Source organism: Phyllobates terribilis, unplaced genomic scaffold (genome assembly GCF_046119375.1).
Source record: "Phyllobates terribilis strain yellow unplaced genomic scaffold, ASM4611937v1 Scaffold_7__3_contigs__length_470593459, whole genome shotgun sequence".
Taxonomy (NCBI): domain Eukaryota; kingdom Metazoa; phylum Chordata; class Amphibia; order Anura; family Dendrobatidae; genus Phyllobates; species Phyllobates terribilis.
In genome coordinates, this window is record NW_027362767.1 from 300,436,884 (window position 1) to 300,456,781 (window position 19,898).

At 44.4% G+C, this 19,898-nt stretch overlaps 1 protein-coding gene across 4 annotated transcripts in view; it reads right to left on the minus strand.

Annotated features, from left to right (window-relative positions):
- The window catches only part of MTMR8 (myotubularin related protein 8), a 41,556-nt gene that overhangs the window by 20,486 nt on the left and 1,172 nt on the right, over window positions 1–19,898 (minus strand). For 3 of the 4 annotated variants that reach the window (XM_073641060.1, XM_073641059.1, XM_073641062.1), the window contains exons 2-6: window positions 19,211–19,333; window positions 16,496–16,658; window positions 14,140–14,297; window positions 3,815–3,943; window positions 1,597–1,731 (exon numbers count right to left, since the gene is read on the minus strand). In XM_073641060.1, the coding sequence (XP_073497161.1) occupies window positions 1,597–1,731; window positions 3,815–3,943; window positions 14,140–14,297; window positions 16,496–16,658; window positions 19,211–19,333 (708 nt within the window). The remainder of the gene's footprint in view (window positions 1–1,596; window positions 1,732–3,814; window positions 3,944–14,139; window positions 14,298–16,495; window positions 16,659–19,210; window positions 19,334–19,898) is intronic. The other variant, XM_073641061.1, reaches the window with a different exon arrangement.

Consider the following 19,898-nt stretch of genomic DNA (forward strand, 5'->3'; position numbering starts at 1 on the left):
AGACTCAGATTTCACCGCAAGGAGGAACTGAGTAAGGTGTGACTGGACTTCTCTTTCCAATAGCTACATGCACAGACAAATAGTTTGGGAGGGAAATCCTGTTGACAGGTTACTTCAAGCATTACATAGCGCTCATTCAAATCAACAGCTTCTCTAGGTAACGCAGGACCACTTTGTATTCTGGCCAAAAGATGAGAATCCGGCACGTAGGACCCCCTCTGTTAAGTAAGAATTCACCAATAGGGTATACAAAAATGTGTTTATTTTTATTTATTTTTTTAAATGTGACAACTCCCTTGATCTCTGAACACTGGTTACAGCATAGGGCTGAATGGAGGCTTCTGGCACTTCACTCTGGGTTATAAGGGCCGGCCAAGCAAGAAGGACTAGATCGCTAAATACCTTCACCAAGCAGATTTGTAAAATGTAATGACCAATAAAAACTGCCTTTTCCCCAGCACCATTACCATTATTCCATGATGTGACCAGCTTATGCTCAAACTGGTGAAAGGTCCTATTTAAAGTCTAAAAAAAGGCCAGTATGAAACTTGCAAGATTTCTATTTTTATTTTTAATACAGATTGTGATCTGGAATAAAAATAAAAAATAAATAAATCTGATTTAAACAATAGTTTACCTCTAAGTATTTTGTGGCGCTCTGGAGAATACAGGGATGGCGTAAGCCACGGATCCCGTCATATTCTATAATTATGCACATGAACTGGGGTTTGTTTTACTAAAACAAGCACTTTATAAAAGAAACAAAAGAAATCTGTAATAAAGTCTTGTTGAGATATTTATTAAAATATTGATTAGGAGGGAATGAGTTTACAAGTGTAAAGGGCTTTAGTAGTCTTCTAAAATTCAGCAGTGGAAGAGGATGCTTTTAAGAGAAACCAAAAAGGGATATTCACCCCTGGAATCTGCCCTCCATCTCCAACGACCCCAAAGAAATGATGTCACGGCCATCAATCATGTGAATACTGAGACCACTGATTGACTGCAGGGCGAGATGAGTGGTGGTCGGGATTTCAGCTCTTTCTGACTGGCAGAGTCGTCAGAGTGGCAGTGCTGGAGTGAAGGGCAGATTTTGGGGGTACATATACAATGTTTCTTTTAGAGGCATCCCACCCTACTGCTAAATTTTAAAGTCCAGAAAGCCCTTTTAGTATCTAGGTTTCTTCAGTGATCACTTTAACCGATCGCTTTCGCTCATCAGGCCTCATCTACCATCTTACTGCAGGTCTTAAGCTTTCTTCTATTCTAGATGTCCATTACAATCTAGTTGTAGGTATAGACATAAGCATATAATTCACCCATAAACTCCTGCTAAAACAAAAATACTTTTCAATTACAAGATGTCTCTGCACAGAAAAGTCTTGCTGACTACACTAATGTACACAGGCCTGGCAGAGGTTTAAAGAGCGCTCTTCTGGCCTATGCTGGGTGAATAGACCTCTAGGGACTTGTCTGGAGTAGAAGTGTGCATAATGTGTACAGGGCCTAGAGGTCAGAATTTACATCTTGTCGAAAAAGTTTCCTGAAAATATTAAACAGTATAATAGAGTGCACCCCCAAACATGATCCAGTAGATACCTTGGGCCTTGTGTCTACAACATACATGAAGGTACTGCCTGGATTGGCTTTGCTGATTATCTCGAGCATCTTCTCATCTTCCACACAGCGAGTATTAAAGCCTGACAGCGGCTGACTACATCTGCAAATCACAGCCTAGGGACAAAACACAATGTATATATGGTTTTAACACAATAGAGGTGTAGATACATTAAGGGCAAGCTCAGAAATGCTGCTATGGTCTCTATATTTCTGCAGTTCTTCATCACTGTTCTTTTTCAATTACGATTTGAAATGACTCTCTCTCTATGGGCAGAAGGTAATGGGAGGGTCTCTTCCCTTCGCTTACTTATTACGGGTTATAAACAGTTAAGCTTTGCGGACGCAGTGAGCTCTTCAGGCATGGTCTTTGAGCAGACAGTAAGGGCAGTCACAAGTTATGGTCCGGTGATTTGTGAGAATGCAATAATGTGACATTGCGGATGCTGGAGCTACAGTTCATAGTGTGGTTTGCTCTGACTTATAAAGCTCCTCGTGATCATGTAAATCTAAGTGATCATACAGAGGCGGTGCACAGCAGAATAGATGTTGTGGTAGACCACAGGCTTTCAGCAGTCACTTCAGCAGATATACAGAGGACGTGCAGTAAATAAAATTTCAATGTTGGGTGTTGAGAAGCTGCTGCACACTGAGGAAACTGTGAGACACCTAGCAGGAACCGTGCACATGTCCTAAAAATCAGCACATGTGTATGATACCTGACGGGCATCTGACTCTTGTTCCAGAAACGTCCCCGCCCAGCGTGCAGAAATGGCTCTCAAAATCTGATTGGACAATAAGGGTTCTGTAGATAATATCTTCATTAATTGGACATATTTAAAGGGGTTATGCAGGACTTTTTTTTCCCCCCCTATTGGACTAAGTACTTATCAGTTGCTGACTATTTGCCTGTTCTGCCCTGTGAATATCTCTACTGGCTCAGAGCAGTCACAGACCGATCACGCTGGACGTTCTCACACTTCCTGTGATGTCAGGATCTCTCTCTTCTGCTCTGTTGATGTCATGATGATTGATAGCCGGGTTCCCCTCTGTGTTAGGTTGACCTGATGTCAGCATTGACGCGCTGTTGACAGAGCAGAGCGGGAGAGAAGGAGCTGCTCTGTTGATGTCATGATGATTGATAGCTGGGTTCCCCTCTGTGTTCGGCTGACCTGATGTCAGCAGTGACGCGCTGTTGACAGAGCAGAGCGGGAGAGAAGGAGCTGCTCTGTTGAGGTCATGATGATTGATAGTCAGATCACCCTCTGTGTTAGGCTGACCTGATGTCAGTAGGGACGCGCTGTTGACAGAGCAGAGCGGGAGCGAAGGAGCTGCTCTGGTGACATCACAGAAAGCAGGTGTATCACTGGCAGAAGTTATCTGACTGTTCAGAGCCAGAAGTCATCATTGCTGGGCAGAAAGGACAGGTAGTTAGAAATTACCTGCCATTAAGTGCCTAGTCCTAGAGTGAAAATAAAAAAAGGCCCCGATAGCCCCTTTAAAGGCAAGTCAATTTCCAGAGCAGGCAATGTAGCCTTCACTGTCAGAGTTTATTTTTTATTTGCTTCATGATTTTGTTTTAAATTATATATGTATATTCCAGAAATGGGGACAGCACTCCAAAGTCAGATGGTGAGAAAACAGATTTTTAAATCAGCCCACGTGACGTTTTTTGGATTTGTATACAGGAGGTTTTGGTGATGACCTTGCACTCATTTTTGCCTGAAAAATTCTGTTCATACTTTTCCATATATTACACACTGCATATACTTGCTATGTAAATGCTATATTTTAGTTAGTAAGGGGGCAATAAAAGAGCAGACGTAGTACTCTAAGGGTCCTTTTACACAGGGAAAGTTATTTGATCTTATTGAGTGTTGATCAATGATACAGGAAGTCGATAGGCGCTTGTACACTCGCCTTTATACTATTCAATAACTGGGGCTTTCTTCATAATTACAACTGCTATTCCTGGCAATCCACTCAGCAGAATATCTGACCTGCAAGGGGTTAGTTATTTTAAGGAAAGCAAATGCACTGTAATATTCTTGAAATGAAGAGTCGAGTTGCGAACAGGCAGAGAAGACGTCAGCCGATATCAGTTTCCCATTTTTTCGTGATCACAGGAAATCTACGCTCCTTTTTCTCAGTGGTACCACACATACCAGGAGAGTCAGTGTCAGCAGCGCGTGTGACTCACATTGTTGTCTCTGTAATAGTACGATAGCACGGGAAACCGCTCCCTGCTCCTGAACTTTGAGCTTCCAATAATTGTGGATTCAGAGGCTTCCTTCGGTACAACCAGACATGTTGGGTAGGTACTGCACACCTGTAAAAAGGGAACATATTGTAAGTACATGGTTGTCTCTGCTAAGAACTTGTCACAGCAAGTGGCTGATTTTTTTTTTACTTTTAACCCCTCCTTGCAAATGAATGTAACAGTCCATCCTAAAGTGGGGTGACCATGTATGAGGGGGGCTCAGGAGCGGTGCTCCCTCCACATAAGGCTGACGCCACCTAGATTGCATAGCCGGAATCTGTGTCCAACAGCCACAACTTAACATTTAAATCTATTTTTTTTATTTCTAATTTTTATTTATTTCCAGTTTGAAAATTAGAAAAAATGGGCGATTCCCCATAGAGACTTGAAGCTGTGATCCTCTGATCACATGTTCTAAATACTGCAGTAGATAGAAGCCCCCTGAATAACATGGGAACCCAATGATGATCACCAACATGCAATCGTGGGACACTTCTTTTAAATGCCGCTGTTCGCAATCGACAGATTAATGGAGGTGTATAGGCATGTTGTAACAACTCATTTTTCTTACATAGCATCATCATATTCCACAGCGCTTAACTCAAATTACCACCACTGTCCACACTGGGACTCCCTAATCTAAATTCCCTATCATTAGGTTTTGGAGGGTGGGAGGAAACCAGAGTAAAACATACAAAATCCTTGCACATGTCCTAAATACGTACCTCGGACCCAGCGCTGCAAGGCTATAGTGCTAACCACTGAGCCATTGTGCTGCCTTACCCTTAAAGCTTTATTTAGGGATACAAGATAAAAAATAAAAAAAAACTCGCGCTGTTTAATTTCAACATGCCTATTATGCCAAGGGAAATGGGGCCACCAGTAGAGAGGTCTGCCAGATAACTGCCCTTCCCATGTAGAACACATACATTCTTGTCCTGAGTGAGTGTACATGGGTATGAAGAGCTATATAAAATGAATGACCAGCTTAAAGAGTAACAGTTATTTAAATTTTTTATGTCATAAATCAATAGTACATGTGAAAATAATAAACTTTATAATATCTGCTTCTTCCTCTGCCAGGACTGATCATTCCAAAAATTATAATTTTCTGTATTCATTGAAGTCAGGTTGTTACATTACTGAGATGGGAGAGGACAGTTACTACTGATGCGATTCTACGGCCTATTGAAAAAAAAAAAAATGGCACCACAAAAAGCAAATCTAAAAACAAATATCTATAAAAGTTATATTTGTAAATAGGAGGATACACCGCTATAAGGGCTAATGGGTGAAACAACACAAACAGACAAAGCTGTCGGAATCAATAGTGTACAATGCAAAGGTAAACTACTATACATCAATAAGTCCAAAAGATCAAATGTATAGAAAACAACAAGAAGTATAGTCATGTATTGACTTATCTTGTCACCCATGGATAGAATAAAAGATTAGGTTGGTAAATAGTGAATATCTACAAGAGTATCCAAGTATCCTCCTGCAGAGTGTGGTGCCGAGCATGTAGATACATGAAAAGTATCTGCCTCAAAGGTTTGACTCATTTAAGAAATCTTGGCTTAGAGTAAGGTCTATGATTTATCATGAACCACTTCAGGACCAGGTCATTAACCCCAGATCAGGCACATCTTCACTTTTTCGTACATGCAGTATAGAGAGCTCTAAAATGTGCTCTCGTTCAGATATGCAAACAATTATTAACGTGCTACGTTCAGCCTAATTTTGTGTCATTTTATACTCTCTTTTGCCAATATTGGGAGCTATAAGCAAAAAAATTGTTTTCCACTTTTATTTTTCCCCTTCTCCCATGACAGCACCACCTGAGAGAGGGTATCCGCCCACCAAGGACAGGAACCTACTGAATAAAAAGGCGGTACCTCTCCTCCGCATCAGTTTTTGGTTCCTGTCCCTGATGGGAGCCTCACCAGGTGGTACCTCACGTACCTGGATTATGGACGGTGCGGCCTGGAGGCCGTGGAAGCAGCAGATGGTCCCTGTTCCCAGCCCGTCTGGCTGCTGCCCGGGTCTGCGTGTGGGGAGGAGGTGCTGTTTTCCTTTGGATGCCTCCCCGCGTGCGCCGGGGCCTGCGGCCGGGTCTGCGCCTCGCAAAGATGAACTGAGCGCGCCGGCCGGCAGGTCTTCCGGGCTGCGCACGTGGGGGTCGTGTCGCACCCTCTGACGGAGCGCGCCGGAAGTCCGGGCTGCGCACGCGCGGGGTGCTGACGCGCCCTATCACGGAGTGCGCCGGAAACCGGGTCTGCGCATGCGCGGGTGGGAAGCTGTCATCCCGCTGCAAGCGCGCCGGGTGCCGCTGGGCTGCGCACGCGCAGAGGCAGGTGGATCTGCGGGTAGCGCGCCAGCTGGCTAAAATTAAAAAAAAAAGAAAAAGAGAGATGAGCACGCTGCCGGAAGGGGAGGAGCCTAAAGGAGGTGGAGCCCTACTGCTTTTAAGGATGGGGAGCAATCAGGATGGCGGTGTCTGCATCCCCGCCATGATGAATGAGGAACCGCAGTCACCTGGGCAGCAGCTGTCACCGCCACAGGAAGTACAGCAGCAGCCACAGCCATCAAAGCAGCGCAAGCAGCTCAAACAAATGGAACGGGAATCTTCCCATCGACAAAGTCACAGCAGTGAGGGGCGTACGAGTTCCAGCAAGACTGGTCAGAAAAGACTTCGTCAGTCCACCTCCGCCAGATGGGAGCCCTCATGTGAACGGCAACCACCGCCTCCGGTACCCTAGTCTGAACGGCAGTGTGGTGAGTGATCTTCGTGAAAGTCTCACCTTGAATAATGTGCTCTTCTCTCTCTCTCTCTCTCTCTCTCTTTTCCTCCTTCTTCTCCTTTTATTTCTTGGGGCAGGAGGCGAAGAAGTGTAGTGCTAAAAATAAAAACAGGGAGTGTGCTTTATGCAAAATCGGTCTTCCCACCTCCTATGCCAAAAACCTATGCTCAGACTGTATTCAGAAAACCATTGCAGAGGAGTCCCCCAGGTTTTCTTTAGAATTAAAGGATCTAATCCAGACAGAGGTCAGAGAGTCTTTAAGAGGCTTAACCTCACTCAAAAAGAAGAAGCGAAAACTAGTTTCTTCAGAATCAGAGGAATCAGTGGAGTCCCGTTTTACGAGAGAACTGCCTTCCTCCTCTAATCACTCCTCATCGTCATCGGAGTCTTCGGAGGATAATGGGGGGGGCAGACCTTGTTTTTCGGTTGATAATACTGAGAGACTAGTTAAAGCCGTCAGAGGGACTATGGGTATTACCGATACCAAAGTGCCCAGAACCGTCCAGGATGTTATGTTCGGGGGCTTAGACCAAAGGAGGAGACGCTCATTCCCGGTCAATGACCGGATTAAATCTCTGATAGAAAGGGAATGGAAGAAACCGGAGAGGAAGGGTCAGCTGCCGTCATCCTCCAAGCGGAGGTACCCCTTTGAGGATGAGGATGCGGCTAAATGGGACAAAACCCCTAAGATTGACGTGGCCATTTCAAAATCTTCAAAAAAATCCACTCTGCCCTTTGAAGATTTAGGAGCCTTAAAAGACCCGCTGGATAAAAAAGCGGAGTCCTTCCTTAAGCAAACCTGGGAGTCGTCAGCAGGGGCCCTTAAACCGGCAGTAGCAGCGACCTGCACTGCTAGATCTATGATGATCTGGCTTCAACAATTGGAAGACCAGATCAGGGGGAATGTGTCCAGGGAGAAAATTCTATCAGACCTTCCTCTTGTGCAGGGAGCGGCTGCATTCCTGGCAGATGCATCGGCAGATTCAGTTAGGCTGGCTGCCCGGTCTGCAAACCTCTCTAATGCAGCCCGTAGGGCGCTATGGCTCAAGAGCTGGCCAGGAGATGTGCAGTCAAAGTCTAAACTGTGCTCAATCCCTTGTGAGGGGGACTTCTTGTTCGGCAAAGGTCTAGATGACATCCTAGATAAAGCCGCAGACAAAAAACATGGATTTCCCACGGTGTCTGGTTCCCGATTTAACAGTTCCTTTCGGAAGAGAAAATACAGCCGCAGTAAAGCTCCCAGAGACCAAGGTAGCTGGAAAGACCGAAAGCCGTATAGCAGAGGCTTCATGTTTGGTGGTCCCTCCTCCGAGAATAAGAAAGCCCCTAAGTGACAGTTCCCCCCAGGTGGGAGGAAGATTGTCCCACTTCCTGCCTGCCTGGAAGAAAATTTCATCCAATTCTTGGATCTTAGGGATAATCAGGAGGGGGCTCACACTAGAGTTCAAGAGCAGGCCCAAGAACACTGTCAAAATATCAGCCCCCAGAGGTTTAGTGGAACAGATAGCCTTACAGCAGGAAGTTCTCTCTCTGCTCAGGAAAGGAGTTCTGGTGGAAACACCTGCACCCGAGCAAGGAAGAGGATTCTATTCGACCCTCTTCCTAATAAAGAAGCCGGACGGCTCCTTCAGGACCATTGCGAACTTAAAGAGACTGAACGACCATTTAATCTACAGGCCTTTCAAGATGGAAACAATAAAATCAGCCATAAAGATGTTATTTCCGGACTGTTTTATGTGCGTCCTCGATCTGAAGGACGCCTACTACCACGTCCCGATTTTGCCAGATCATCAACAGTTTCTAAGAGTAGCTGTACAATTCGGCAGGCACGTAAGGCATTTTCAGTTCGCAGCTCTTCCCTTTGGCATTTCCATGGCGCCGAGAGTCTTCACAAAAATCATTCTGGAGGTCACAGCGCACTTGAGGGAAAGAGATATTTTAGTCATCCCTTATCTGGACGACTTCTTAGTAGTGGGCAGATCAAGTCAACTCTGTGCTCTAGCCCTGGCGGACATCATGGCCAGTCTAAGACGCCTAGGTTGGCTGTTAAATCTGGAGAAGTCAAGGCTGGAACCAAAGAGGGTTCAGTCTTTCCTGGGTCTCATTCTGGACTCGGAAAACCAAACCTGTCTTCTGCCAGAGGAAAAGAAACTGAAGATCAGATCCCTAACATCTCAGATTGTCAGCAATCCGACCATCACCCTGAGGAGTGCAATGTCTCTGTTGGGTACAATGACGTCTTGCATTCCGGCGGTTCAGTGGGCCCAGCACCATTCCAGATGTCTTCAACAGGAGATTCTGGCAGCGGACAGGCGGCTCAAAGGTCGCCTGAATGGGAAAATATCTCTTCCAGATGTTGTGATCAACTCCCTGGACTGGTGGACATCTCCGGTCAACCTATCTTTGGGGGTTCCTTGGACCTTCCAGGTGTCGGATACAATTACAACAGACGCAAGTGCGGAAGGTTGGGGAGCTCACCTAAGGGATCGTTCTGTACAAGGCCTCTGGTCGGACAGCGAGACAAGCCTCTCTTCCAACATGAAAGAGCTGTTGGCAGCCAGAAACGCGCTAAAAGAATTCAGTTCTGTTCTTCAGGGTCCTCACGTCAGGATAATGTCAGACAACAGATCAACAGTCGCCTACATCAATCATCAGGGGGGTACCAGGTCTCTCCCTCTGATGTTAATAGCGGATCAGATCTTCAGGTTTGCCGAGAGTCGGCTGGTTACGCTCTCGGCACTGCATATAAAAGGGGAAGAGAACATAAAGGCCGATTTCTTGAGTCGTCACATCTTGAAACAAGGAGAGTGGGAGTTGAATCCAGCCGTTTTTCAGCAGATTGTGGATCGGTGGGGACAGCCCCAGATAGATCTGTTTGCAAACAGACACAATCGGAAGACCGAAACCTTTTGCTCCCTGAATCCAAAAGAGGGGGCGTTTGCGGTGGACGCGCTGCAGATTCAGTGGGATTTCACTCTAGCTTATGCCTTTCCCCCTTTAGTACTGATCCCTACTATCCTGAGGAAGATCCGAGAGGAACGGGCGAGGGTTATATTGATCGCCCCGTTCTGGCCCAAGAGACCATGGTTCACTTGGATGAAGAGAATGTCCCAAGCAGATCCATGGGTTCTTCCGGACATCCCGGATCTCCTCAGGCAGGGCCCAGTCTGTCATCCCCAAAGAGCGGGCCTGCATTTGACGGCTTGGATTTTGAGAGGTCGCTATTGACGCAAAGGGGGTTTTCTCCAGATCTTGTTACTACCCTTCTAGCAAGTAGAAAGCCGATAACAACTAGAATCTATGGTAGAACCTGGGCTAAGTTCTTGTCTACCTCGGGTAAGTCTGCCAAAGGGAGGGTTCCTATTGAGGCCATACTAGAATTCCTCCAGAAGGGGTTAAACATGGGACTAGCCACCAGTACTCTTAAGGTACAGGTATCTGCTCTGGGGGCACTGTATAATTATGACTTGGCAGCAAATAGATGGATCATTAGATTTATTAAAGCCTGTCATAGATCCAGACCTATTCCTGTTCCAAGAATGCCTCCTTGGGACCTTAATTTAGTTCTGGAAGCATTAACCAAACCTCCCTTCGAGCCCTTAGAGAAGGTTTCAGAAAAAATCTTAACTTTAAAGACTGCGCTATTGGTGGCCCTGACATCAGCTCGTAGAGTCAGTGACTTACACGCACTATCCATTAACCATCCATTCACTCAAGTATGTATGGATAGAGTAATCTTAAGACCAGACCCGGCCTATCTTCCAAAGGTAGCCTCCAAGTTCCATAGGTCGCAAGTAATCACTCTCCCTTCCTTCTATCCTAATCCTAGGGATTCTGAGGAATATAAGCTTCACACCTTAGATGTTAGGAGGGTGTTAGTCCAGTATTTGGAAGTGACAAAAGCCTGGAGAAAGAGTGACGCTTTATTTATATCCTTTCAGGGGGCTAGGAAAGGACTTAAGGTTACAAGGGGGACCATAGCTAGATGGGTCAGGGATACTATTACCTTAGCCTACTCTTCTAGCAATCTGCCGGTTCCTGAGAACCTGAAGGCCCATTCCACCAGAGCGGTAGCTGCTTCCTGGGCTGAGAAGGCGGATGTGCCCATCGACATTATATGTAAGGCGGCAACTTGGTCATCCCCTGCTACATTTTACAAACATTACCGTCTTGACCTTTCCTCTTCTACTGATCTGTCCTTTGGTAGAAGGGTGTTGCAAGCGGTGATCCCTCCCTCTGGTATTTAATCTCTATAAATCTCTCAGGTGGTGCTGTCATGGGAGAAGGGGAAAAGATCCTAGTTACTTACCGGTAACGGGATTTTACAGAGCCCATTACAGCACCCTATTAATTCCCTCCCCTTTATCACTGTGGTGTGCACTTTTTTTAAGGTGTTTAGTACATATGTTGAGGTGGTGGTTATGTATTAACCTGTCTTCGGAGGCCCTCTCATGCTCTGAAACAAAAAACTGATGCGGAGGAGAGGTACCGCCTTTTTATTCAGTAGGTTCCTGTCCTTGGTGGGCGGATACCCTCTCTCAGGTGGTGCTGTCATGGGCTCTGTAAAATCCCGTTACCGGTAAGTAACTAGGATCTTTTAGGACTACAAAAGGACCACTAACATAAGGAAAGGGAAACAAATTTCAAAATGTAACAATTTTTATATAAAATCGGACACTTTTTTTTCCCAGGGGTGGAGCTAGAAACAATGATTTGGATTAGCAGCAGTTTTTTTTTTTCATGCTTTTTAGTTATTTATTTTTCATTTATTTTACAAATAAAAGATCTTTGGGGTGTGACAATTTGACATTTAAATACTATTTCCTTTTTTTAAATTTGATTTCCCATGTAACAGCGGCTTTTATATTAGTCTTAGTATGAGGGAAAATTCAGACTCCTGCTTGCATAGTAAAAGCTACTGCTGGTTCTCCTAAAACCCCGCAATTCCTTGCTCCCTCCCTTCATCTAGCGATCACATGACCGCTGGGTCCGGAGGAGGAAGGACTGTCAGCGATTCTTAGTACTGTATACACATCTCTTGTTCAGCGTTGTGTATACAGCGATCAGGAAAGCAAAGACAGTAATAAATCATCTCTGCCTTCTCTAGGAGGATTAGTAAGATGTTCCACCAATGAACAAGCATGATAAGATCACTATTAAGATAAACAGTCCCCTAGTGCAGGGTTCCCCAACTCCAGGCCTCAAGGCCCACCAACAGGTCATGTTTTCAGGATTTCCTTACTATTACACAGGTGGTGGAATTATCACCTGAGCAATACTAAGGAAATCCTGAAAACATGACCTGTTGGTGGGCCTTGAGGACTGGAGTTGGGGAACCCTGCCCTAGTGGAGTGCACTACGGACTATATACAAGATGGAAGGACAAATCGCTAACAGAAAAAATAGTGGAAGGAAGGAAAATAGAGCGATCAAAAAAGTCCTCATAAGCTTATATCATATAAAAATAGAAACTATTTAATGAATAAAAGATTCAGGATTATTATATGTGACAAATATAAGGACAATGTGATACGGAAATCATGTGCAAATGCAAACCGGTCCTGCGGTCCACCCAGAAAACAACTGGTTATAACAAGCTAAAGGTAAGAAACCGTTAAAACCAGTTGTTTCAGTCACCCACGGTCCAAACCTCTGCATGATTATCACTACTGAAGACAGTAAACCTGTAAATAGTATTATCATAGTATGCAGGGTCCATATATACCTTTTAGTAAGGAGGTCGTGGGGTGATACAGCTTGCTGGGTGGGCGCACGTCCGCCCCAACGTGCGTTTCGGTAAGCCTTCATCAGGGGGGCAGTGCAATAGCATGACAGACAACCTTTTAAATATGTGTCCACGAATCAAGTGCATGAAGGACCCTCATGACTCGTGTCACACCATGGTGATCTGGGTGGTCCGCAGCTTCGGCATCAACAAGAGTCCAACGTCAGAGTCACGTGGGAACACATGACCCACGCAGGTCCTTATGTAGAGATGCCGAAAGCCAAGGAGCACACAGAGGACATGATACACATGCATGCAGGTCCTAAGGAGATTAAGTGCGATCGTAGCCACTGGTAGGGCTGATGTATATCCTTAAGACATCTTAAGGCAGATTACATCCATCATATCAATGAAGCGAACCAATACATATTCCAAATAAATGCACGGTGGTCAATAATTATAAAGTACCTAGAATATATCATGTGTAATCTTACAATAAAATAATATCAAGGGTGTCATATTGTAGATACTGATCCTTAAGGAGAAACCAATATAAGATCATAACAAGTACCGTATTTTTCGGACCATAAGACGCACCTAGGTTTTAGAGGAGGAAAATAAAAAAATAAAAAAAATGTAAGCTATTTTTGGTCAAGGGCGTTGGGGTTTATTTTTTGCAGGGCGAGCCAATGCTTTTATTTTTACAGTATATGTTAGGTTCCTGATATCACCCTGCAATAGTCTGATCACTTGTACTATATAGAGACATCCACATGAGATGGCTGTCAGCCAAACGATCGGCCAACAGCCATTTCAGCTGGCACTCCCATACAGAGGAGTGTCGCTCGGCCAAGCGCTCCAGTGTTCTCTACGAGAAAGTCGCTGACTGACATGTCTGCCAGTGGCTTATCTCATGGAGAACAGTGCAATCGGTGATTAGAAATATATAACATGCGTGACTGACATCCCCCCCAGTAGGCCAGCACCCCAATACACATCAGACCGTAGACTGAACCCTTCAATATCAAGGGGTTCAGCCAACATTACTCTGGATAGAGGTCTTCAGGCTTGGTACATACTGTGTCTGTGCCCACTGTCAGGCTTATAACCTTAAGCGGTATGCGCCCGACAATGGCTACAATCAGGATGAATGCTGAGGCATCTGCCCACCAGACCCATTGTGAAATAAAAATGGCATATCATGCATAGAATATATATCTTTGCTGTGGCCCTGGTGTAAAACAAAAGACATGAAGAGGCATAAAAGTGTCAGACGGAGGCAGAAAGAAAAGCACCTGACATATACTGCAGGCTACAGACGCAGTGTGCACTTAGCCTTTGTTGGTCAGAAGAACCGAGTCCTAACTCAAAAGGGCTGGGATGACGTTCATGTGACACTTCTTTTTAGAGCAGATTTTCAAGCACTTTTTGAAATTCTAACCAATTTTTATCACAAGCAAATGAGGCTAGTGTGTTTAATGTGACCCCTACCTGTCACATTGGTTTGTACAGCCTACGAGGTGCAGTGTCCTTATTTCTTAGCCAATAGGAGGCCTGGCCAGTATTTCCTATTCATGACCAGCTTAATACAGGGGGATAATGCAGGACTTTACACAGCGGTATGCACAATATAACCAGATCCACACACTTCAGCTCTTTTACAATCAATGCTCCCTGCACTCTGATTTGTGCTGTAATATTTTTCACTGAGGAGAGATAGTTTTATGTAGGATACAGACCTTATAATCCTTGTTGATGTCACTCAGCACCCAGTAGTTATTGGGGATTCCCATTCGCATATATTCCGTTTTCAGGTCAATTAACTTCCACTCCATAAGGCGCTCGTCCTGATCAGACTTGGGATTGTAGGAGAAGGCGTACAAGTCTTCATATTTTACTGACAAAACAAACATAATGCATTTAGAAAATGATGACATACATTACTATTCGCTCATGTCAGTAAAATGTAAGTGTCTGTATTAAATTTCCAAACCCCGGCCAGACAGCGGATCTAATATCATCATAGAGATCTGATGCTGCTAGCTTCATTAGCCCCACGGTCAGGTTGGGATTTACGCTAGTTTTATGCTTGTATCATTCCAGCTCATCATTTCTATTGTACTTTGTAAGAAGAAATAGTAGTTTATTACAGTTTTCATTGTGGTAATGTGAAACTGGTAAATGGATGCCTGGAAAACTAGAGACTAGAAATAAAGCAGACATCCATTAGAGGGGCCAGACGCACGCTATCTAAACCGTACATAGGCGCTACTACAAGATAATGTATTGTATGGTCCATATGTAAAGTCTATAAAGGCTCCGTTTTTGCTCTTCGGCTGTACCACATGACCCACAGAAGAAAAAAGGATTTTCCGGCACTTCCATCCAGAAAATCAATCTTTTTATTAGAGATTCATTTAAATCTGCGTTTCTGGCGTACACTAAGCCCTTAGTCATAGGATTATAAATAAAGGCGTAGTGTACGCCAGAAACGTGCAATGTTTTATCCTCATATTGGATCCTTCTGTTTTTAAATGAATCTCTAATAAAAAGATTGATTTTCTGGATGGAAGTGCCGGAAAATCCTTTTTTCTTCTTCAGTTCTACAATAGCTGAGCTTCACCAGAAGGAATTAGCACCCATTCATCAACTTTCCGGTGTATCCTGAACAATACTGGCATGATGAGCATCTTTAATTCTTTTTTCCACATGACCCACAAGTTGACTATACGAATCATATACTTTTATGTGTGGACTGAACGTCACTTTATGCATTGATTGCCTTGATTAGAGATAGGTAGGAACGCATATAGGGAATGACTTCTAATCCATACATAAGCAGCTGTATGGTCCAGCAAGTCCAGTCACGTGAAGAAGAGGACTAGAACAGAGCAAATACTTCAGGAATAAAGTCACTGGGAAGAAGATTATCATCATTAATATTTAGCTGATGTATGTTACAGACCATAGAATAAATGGTCACAATCATTTCAATAAACTAAGGCTCATCTGATGACCAATGGCAAAACTGCGAAGTGAAAAGAATCTGACGAACAAGGAATCTTCTTTACTCCCGTATATGTGACAGAGGACATTTGGTAAAACTTCATGTCGATGTAGCGCTGACATCTGTATCACTGATGGATACCTGTGGCAGTCGGTGATAGTGCTATACTGACATGAAGTCTTACCAAATGTCCTCTGTGTCACATTTATGGGAATAAAGAAGATATCTTGTTTGTCAGAGCCGGATTCTCTTTCCTTTTGTGTATACTCACGTGCCATGGCAGAGCCGTTAGCACCGAACAGCATAGGAATTATAAATGGTGAGCTGGAATACTTCTACCAAAATTGCAAACTACTTTAATTTACCAAAAATGTAGTTTTCAGCCTGAAAAAAAAAAAATCACTCCAAAATCCTGGCTATTAGATGTATCACTTCTGTGTAACTTACTATCCGCTGCTACTGTCAGGTGTAATCAGTCTGCCAAAAACACCAAGACGGATTACAGGAAGTGAGGGGCGCTGTCTATCTGCTTCTGCGCCTGGCTGTCAAACTGGCAGGTATAACCTAGAAGGCTCAGGGCATTCAAACCCTATGACCGTAGCAGGTGCATTGCATGCTGGGAAGTGAGGGAAAATTAAGGTTCCAGCACCAATAGTGCTGGCAGAAAGCAGATATAGTAAAACAGCTTAAGAGTAGCTGCAAAGATACAGTGCAAGAAAAACTTGACATCTCAATCTGGTATGTGCCACAAAACCAGTTTTACCTTGTGGTGGATGAGGACGGCAAGACCACGCTTTACTCTGGTATTAGGAGAAATGACAAGTATGCTTTTCTAAAGGGATTGGACACTATTTTAATAACATGATTTTGAGGCACTTACTAATATACAAGTATTACAGACTCTTCTGTTCTCAAGCGGCTGGTAGAAGAGCAAGTGACCCGATCGGGCCATCAGCCGCCTCTGATAGATAAACAGCGCTGCCATGGGCAGTGTTTTTCAATCGGAGTAGACTGCTGGACAGATACATTTACACCCCAAACTACAGCTCACTGCATGGCATGTTTACCCAGCGATAAAATCCAAGTACCTCGCTGTGACAGTTTGATCAGGGATGAATACACCTCATGACAATCTCTTTCTCGTGGAATGACAAAATGAGTCACTCGGAAATTTTTGCAATGAATAGTAAGTGGACATCCGCTGGTGCTGAGAGCCTGCTTCTCCACCGAGGCAATGTGGTGGTGAGCAATCTGAGAGGCAAAAGAAAGTCCGCTTTAATGCAGTATAATAAAAGATACAGGTAACATTGTTATAGGAAGAAACTGCAAACCAGGTACACACCTTTACTTCTCTATAGAGTCCTGCAGATGTGCAGCACTGACCTATAACAGCCCCAACATGTGGTCTTGGTGTATCTGGTGCAATGTGCACTCCTAGCCTGCCGCTGCTGATAAACCATAGCATGTAGCCATGTGCAGCCAGCACAAGCGTGCCGGAAAGGAAACACCTGACAGTAATAAGGCCAATGTCTTATGGGACGGCTTCCATGCAGCCTTGCAGTACAGAGCACCCAGTACATAACTCCGGTATAGAAAACCATCTCTTACACAGAGTTATCTGATATTCTATATAGGCACCAAAAGCCATTACTTAGGCTGGCCAGACATTAGATAGCTGACCGCTATCTCTCCCGACCACCCACACACATGCACGCTCACCTGAGCATACATGATAAAGGGAGAAATTCTGAGCAGCACAGTGGCTCAGTGATTAGTGCTGGGGTCCTGGGGTTTAAAGCCCACCAAGGACAACATCTGCAAGGGTCTGTATGTTCTCCCCATGTTTGTGTGGGTTTGATGCAGGTACTCCTTTTTCCCTCCCACACTCCAGACATACTGATAGGGAACAAAGATTATGAACCCCAATGGGGACAGTGATGATGTCTGTAAAACACTATGCAATATGATGGTGCTACATAAGCAAGTAAAATAAATTAGCTGCTGTCTTTAAGGGAGAGGCCGGAGGCCCCCCAACATGCCTTAAAGGAGATAAGTCACCAGGTTCTTGCTATGTAATCTGAGAGCAGCATGATGTAGGTGCAAAGACCCTAATTCCAGTGATGTATCACTTACTGGGCTGCTTGCTGCAGTTTTGATAAAATCACTGTTTTCTCTGCTGCAGATCTAGCAGCTCTGTGAATACTGAGCTCTGTATAACCCCGCCCACATCACCAATTGGCAGCTTTCTGTGTACACTGTGCATAGGCAGAAAGCTGCTAATTAGTGATGAGTGATGCCTGTTTGTTAGGTAATCCCCGCATGTGTTGCGTTGGTCTACCGCCGCAAAACATGCAGCCGCAGGGAGTCAAACATATTAGCAGAGCACGCCGAAGATACTCGAACATGCTCGGATAACATGTTATCCGAGCACGTTCGCTCAACACTACTGCTAATCAGTGACAGAGGTAGAGTTACACAGAGCATGATGGATACATGGCACAAGACATTTAGTGCTCTAATGATAATCTCCTGCTGATAAAACACTGATTTTATTGAGATTACAATAAGCAACCCAGCAGGTTTGGACTACATTAATACCCATAAGCTAAGCCATGACACAACTCACATGCTGTTTTTGCCCTCAAGGAGAGTATATGTGAAGCACATGGGGCCAGAAATCTGGCGTAAACACCTTAATCAGTCGCAATATTTTTGGGCAATGCTGCAGTTGTGCAAAGATATTGCAACACTTCTGGTGTTTTTATGCCAGTCCTGGCCAGCTTTGCCAATATGGGCATAACATGGGTAGGATAGGGTGTGGCCACAACTGCCGGTCAAATTCATCATAAGTTACACCACTAAAAGTGCTGGCGCATATTTCTGGTGACGGAGCACACTAGGTACCAAGGGCACTCGATTCATTACTTGGTGAACTCCAGCAAGCGCTTCATTAAGACTGTTAGGTGTGCGCTACGCCAGTCTTAATGAATTGCCCCCCATGATATTTATGCATCTCCCCTCTACTTGTCATATGGAGCACAACAAAATCAGTATGTGCGTGGGCAGATTAGGGTTTGAAAACTTTTAGACACCACTTGTGTGAGAGCAAGCGGCCCTGTAAGGCTACGTCCACAGTTCCATTTACACAGTGTTTGTTCCATGTCAGGAACAGAATCCATGTGCAAAGGTGATCAGGTGCCCTAGTAATTAGTGATGAGCAAGTATGAGTCGTTAAACCTTTTGGGAGAGCACGCTCGGGTGCTCGCCGAGTATTTTGGCATGCTTGGCATTTCTGTTAATGTCGCTGTGGCTACTAATGTCACGGCTATTAGACAGCTGTGACAGATGCAGAGATTACCTGTCGAACAGGCAATACCTGCATGTGTCACAGCTGTCTAACAGCCGTGACACTTGCAGCTGCGGCGACAGTAAAAGAAATGCCGAGCATGCCAAAATGCTCGACCGAAATGTTAACGATTCATACTCGCTCATCACTACTAGTAATATAAATGGAAGCGGAGGGCCCACAGATTATTATGGGGTCCACACTGGTTCTATTTAGTGTGTGTTTTACAGGACGGAAGAAAAAAAATTCTGAACACAGTATTTTTTTCCTCTTAAAAGAATAGACACCAAATGGTCAATGTGTCCTTCTGCTTCCACTTATATAACCAGCGCCCCAGATCGCATTTGCATCTATCAGCAGTATTGAAGAACACAGCTCCGACTGTTGACAATGTGAGGTCCGATGTTGACCAGCCCTAAACGGGAATTGTCATGTGAACAGAACCTGAGCCACTTACCCAGATTTCCTTGCGTACACCAGCAGCGGCATCCACATAAATAAGGTGGGTGGCAGTCAGATATAAGGTCCCATTTGCAGGCCTCTTGGTTGTGTATCTGTGCAATAACTTCACATTCTCCACCTAGGGTAAGAGGAAGACAATAAATGGAAGCTGTAGATACAAGGACATAACACAGCGTTCCTATCACATCCATGAATAAGAATGATGAGATCTGAATGTATGGACTGCTGCACGTTCTCCCCTCCAGAATGGAGATCCCATAAGGCAGGGGTTAAGTGGCAACACGGGTAACATTTGTGCCAGGGCTGTGGAGTCGGTAAGCCAAACCACAGACTCCCTCATACACGGCTCATGTTTAAGTGATAACTTTACTGTAGCACAGATTCATCTCAGCTAAAAGTCTAGACCCTTAGATCAGGAATAGGACAGACATTTACAGGACATTTCATAACTTTCCCAAATTCTTATGAAAAAAATATTCCCCACAAACAGCATCCAACTACTGTATAAAGAAAAAAGTTCAGCTCACCATGTGTAATTTCTTCAGGAGGTTCACACCTGATTTGTGCAAGGATAACAGTCAGGCTCCAAACCTTCAACAGATTCCACAGAAAAGTTAAAAATCCAGCACGAAATCCAGGTAAAGTGAAAAAAGTTAAAACTTCATTTATTGTGAAAAAGTTAA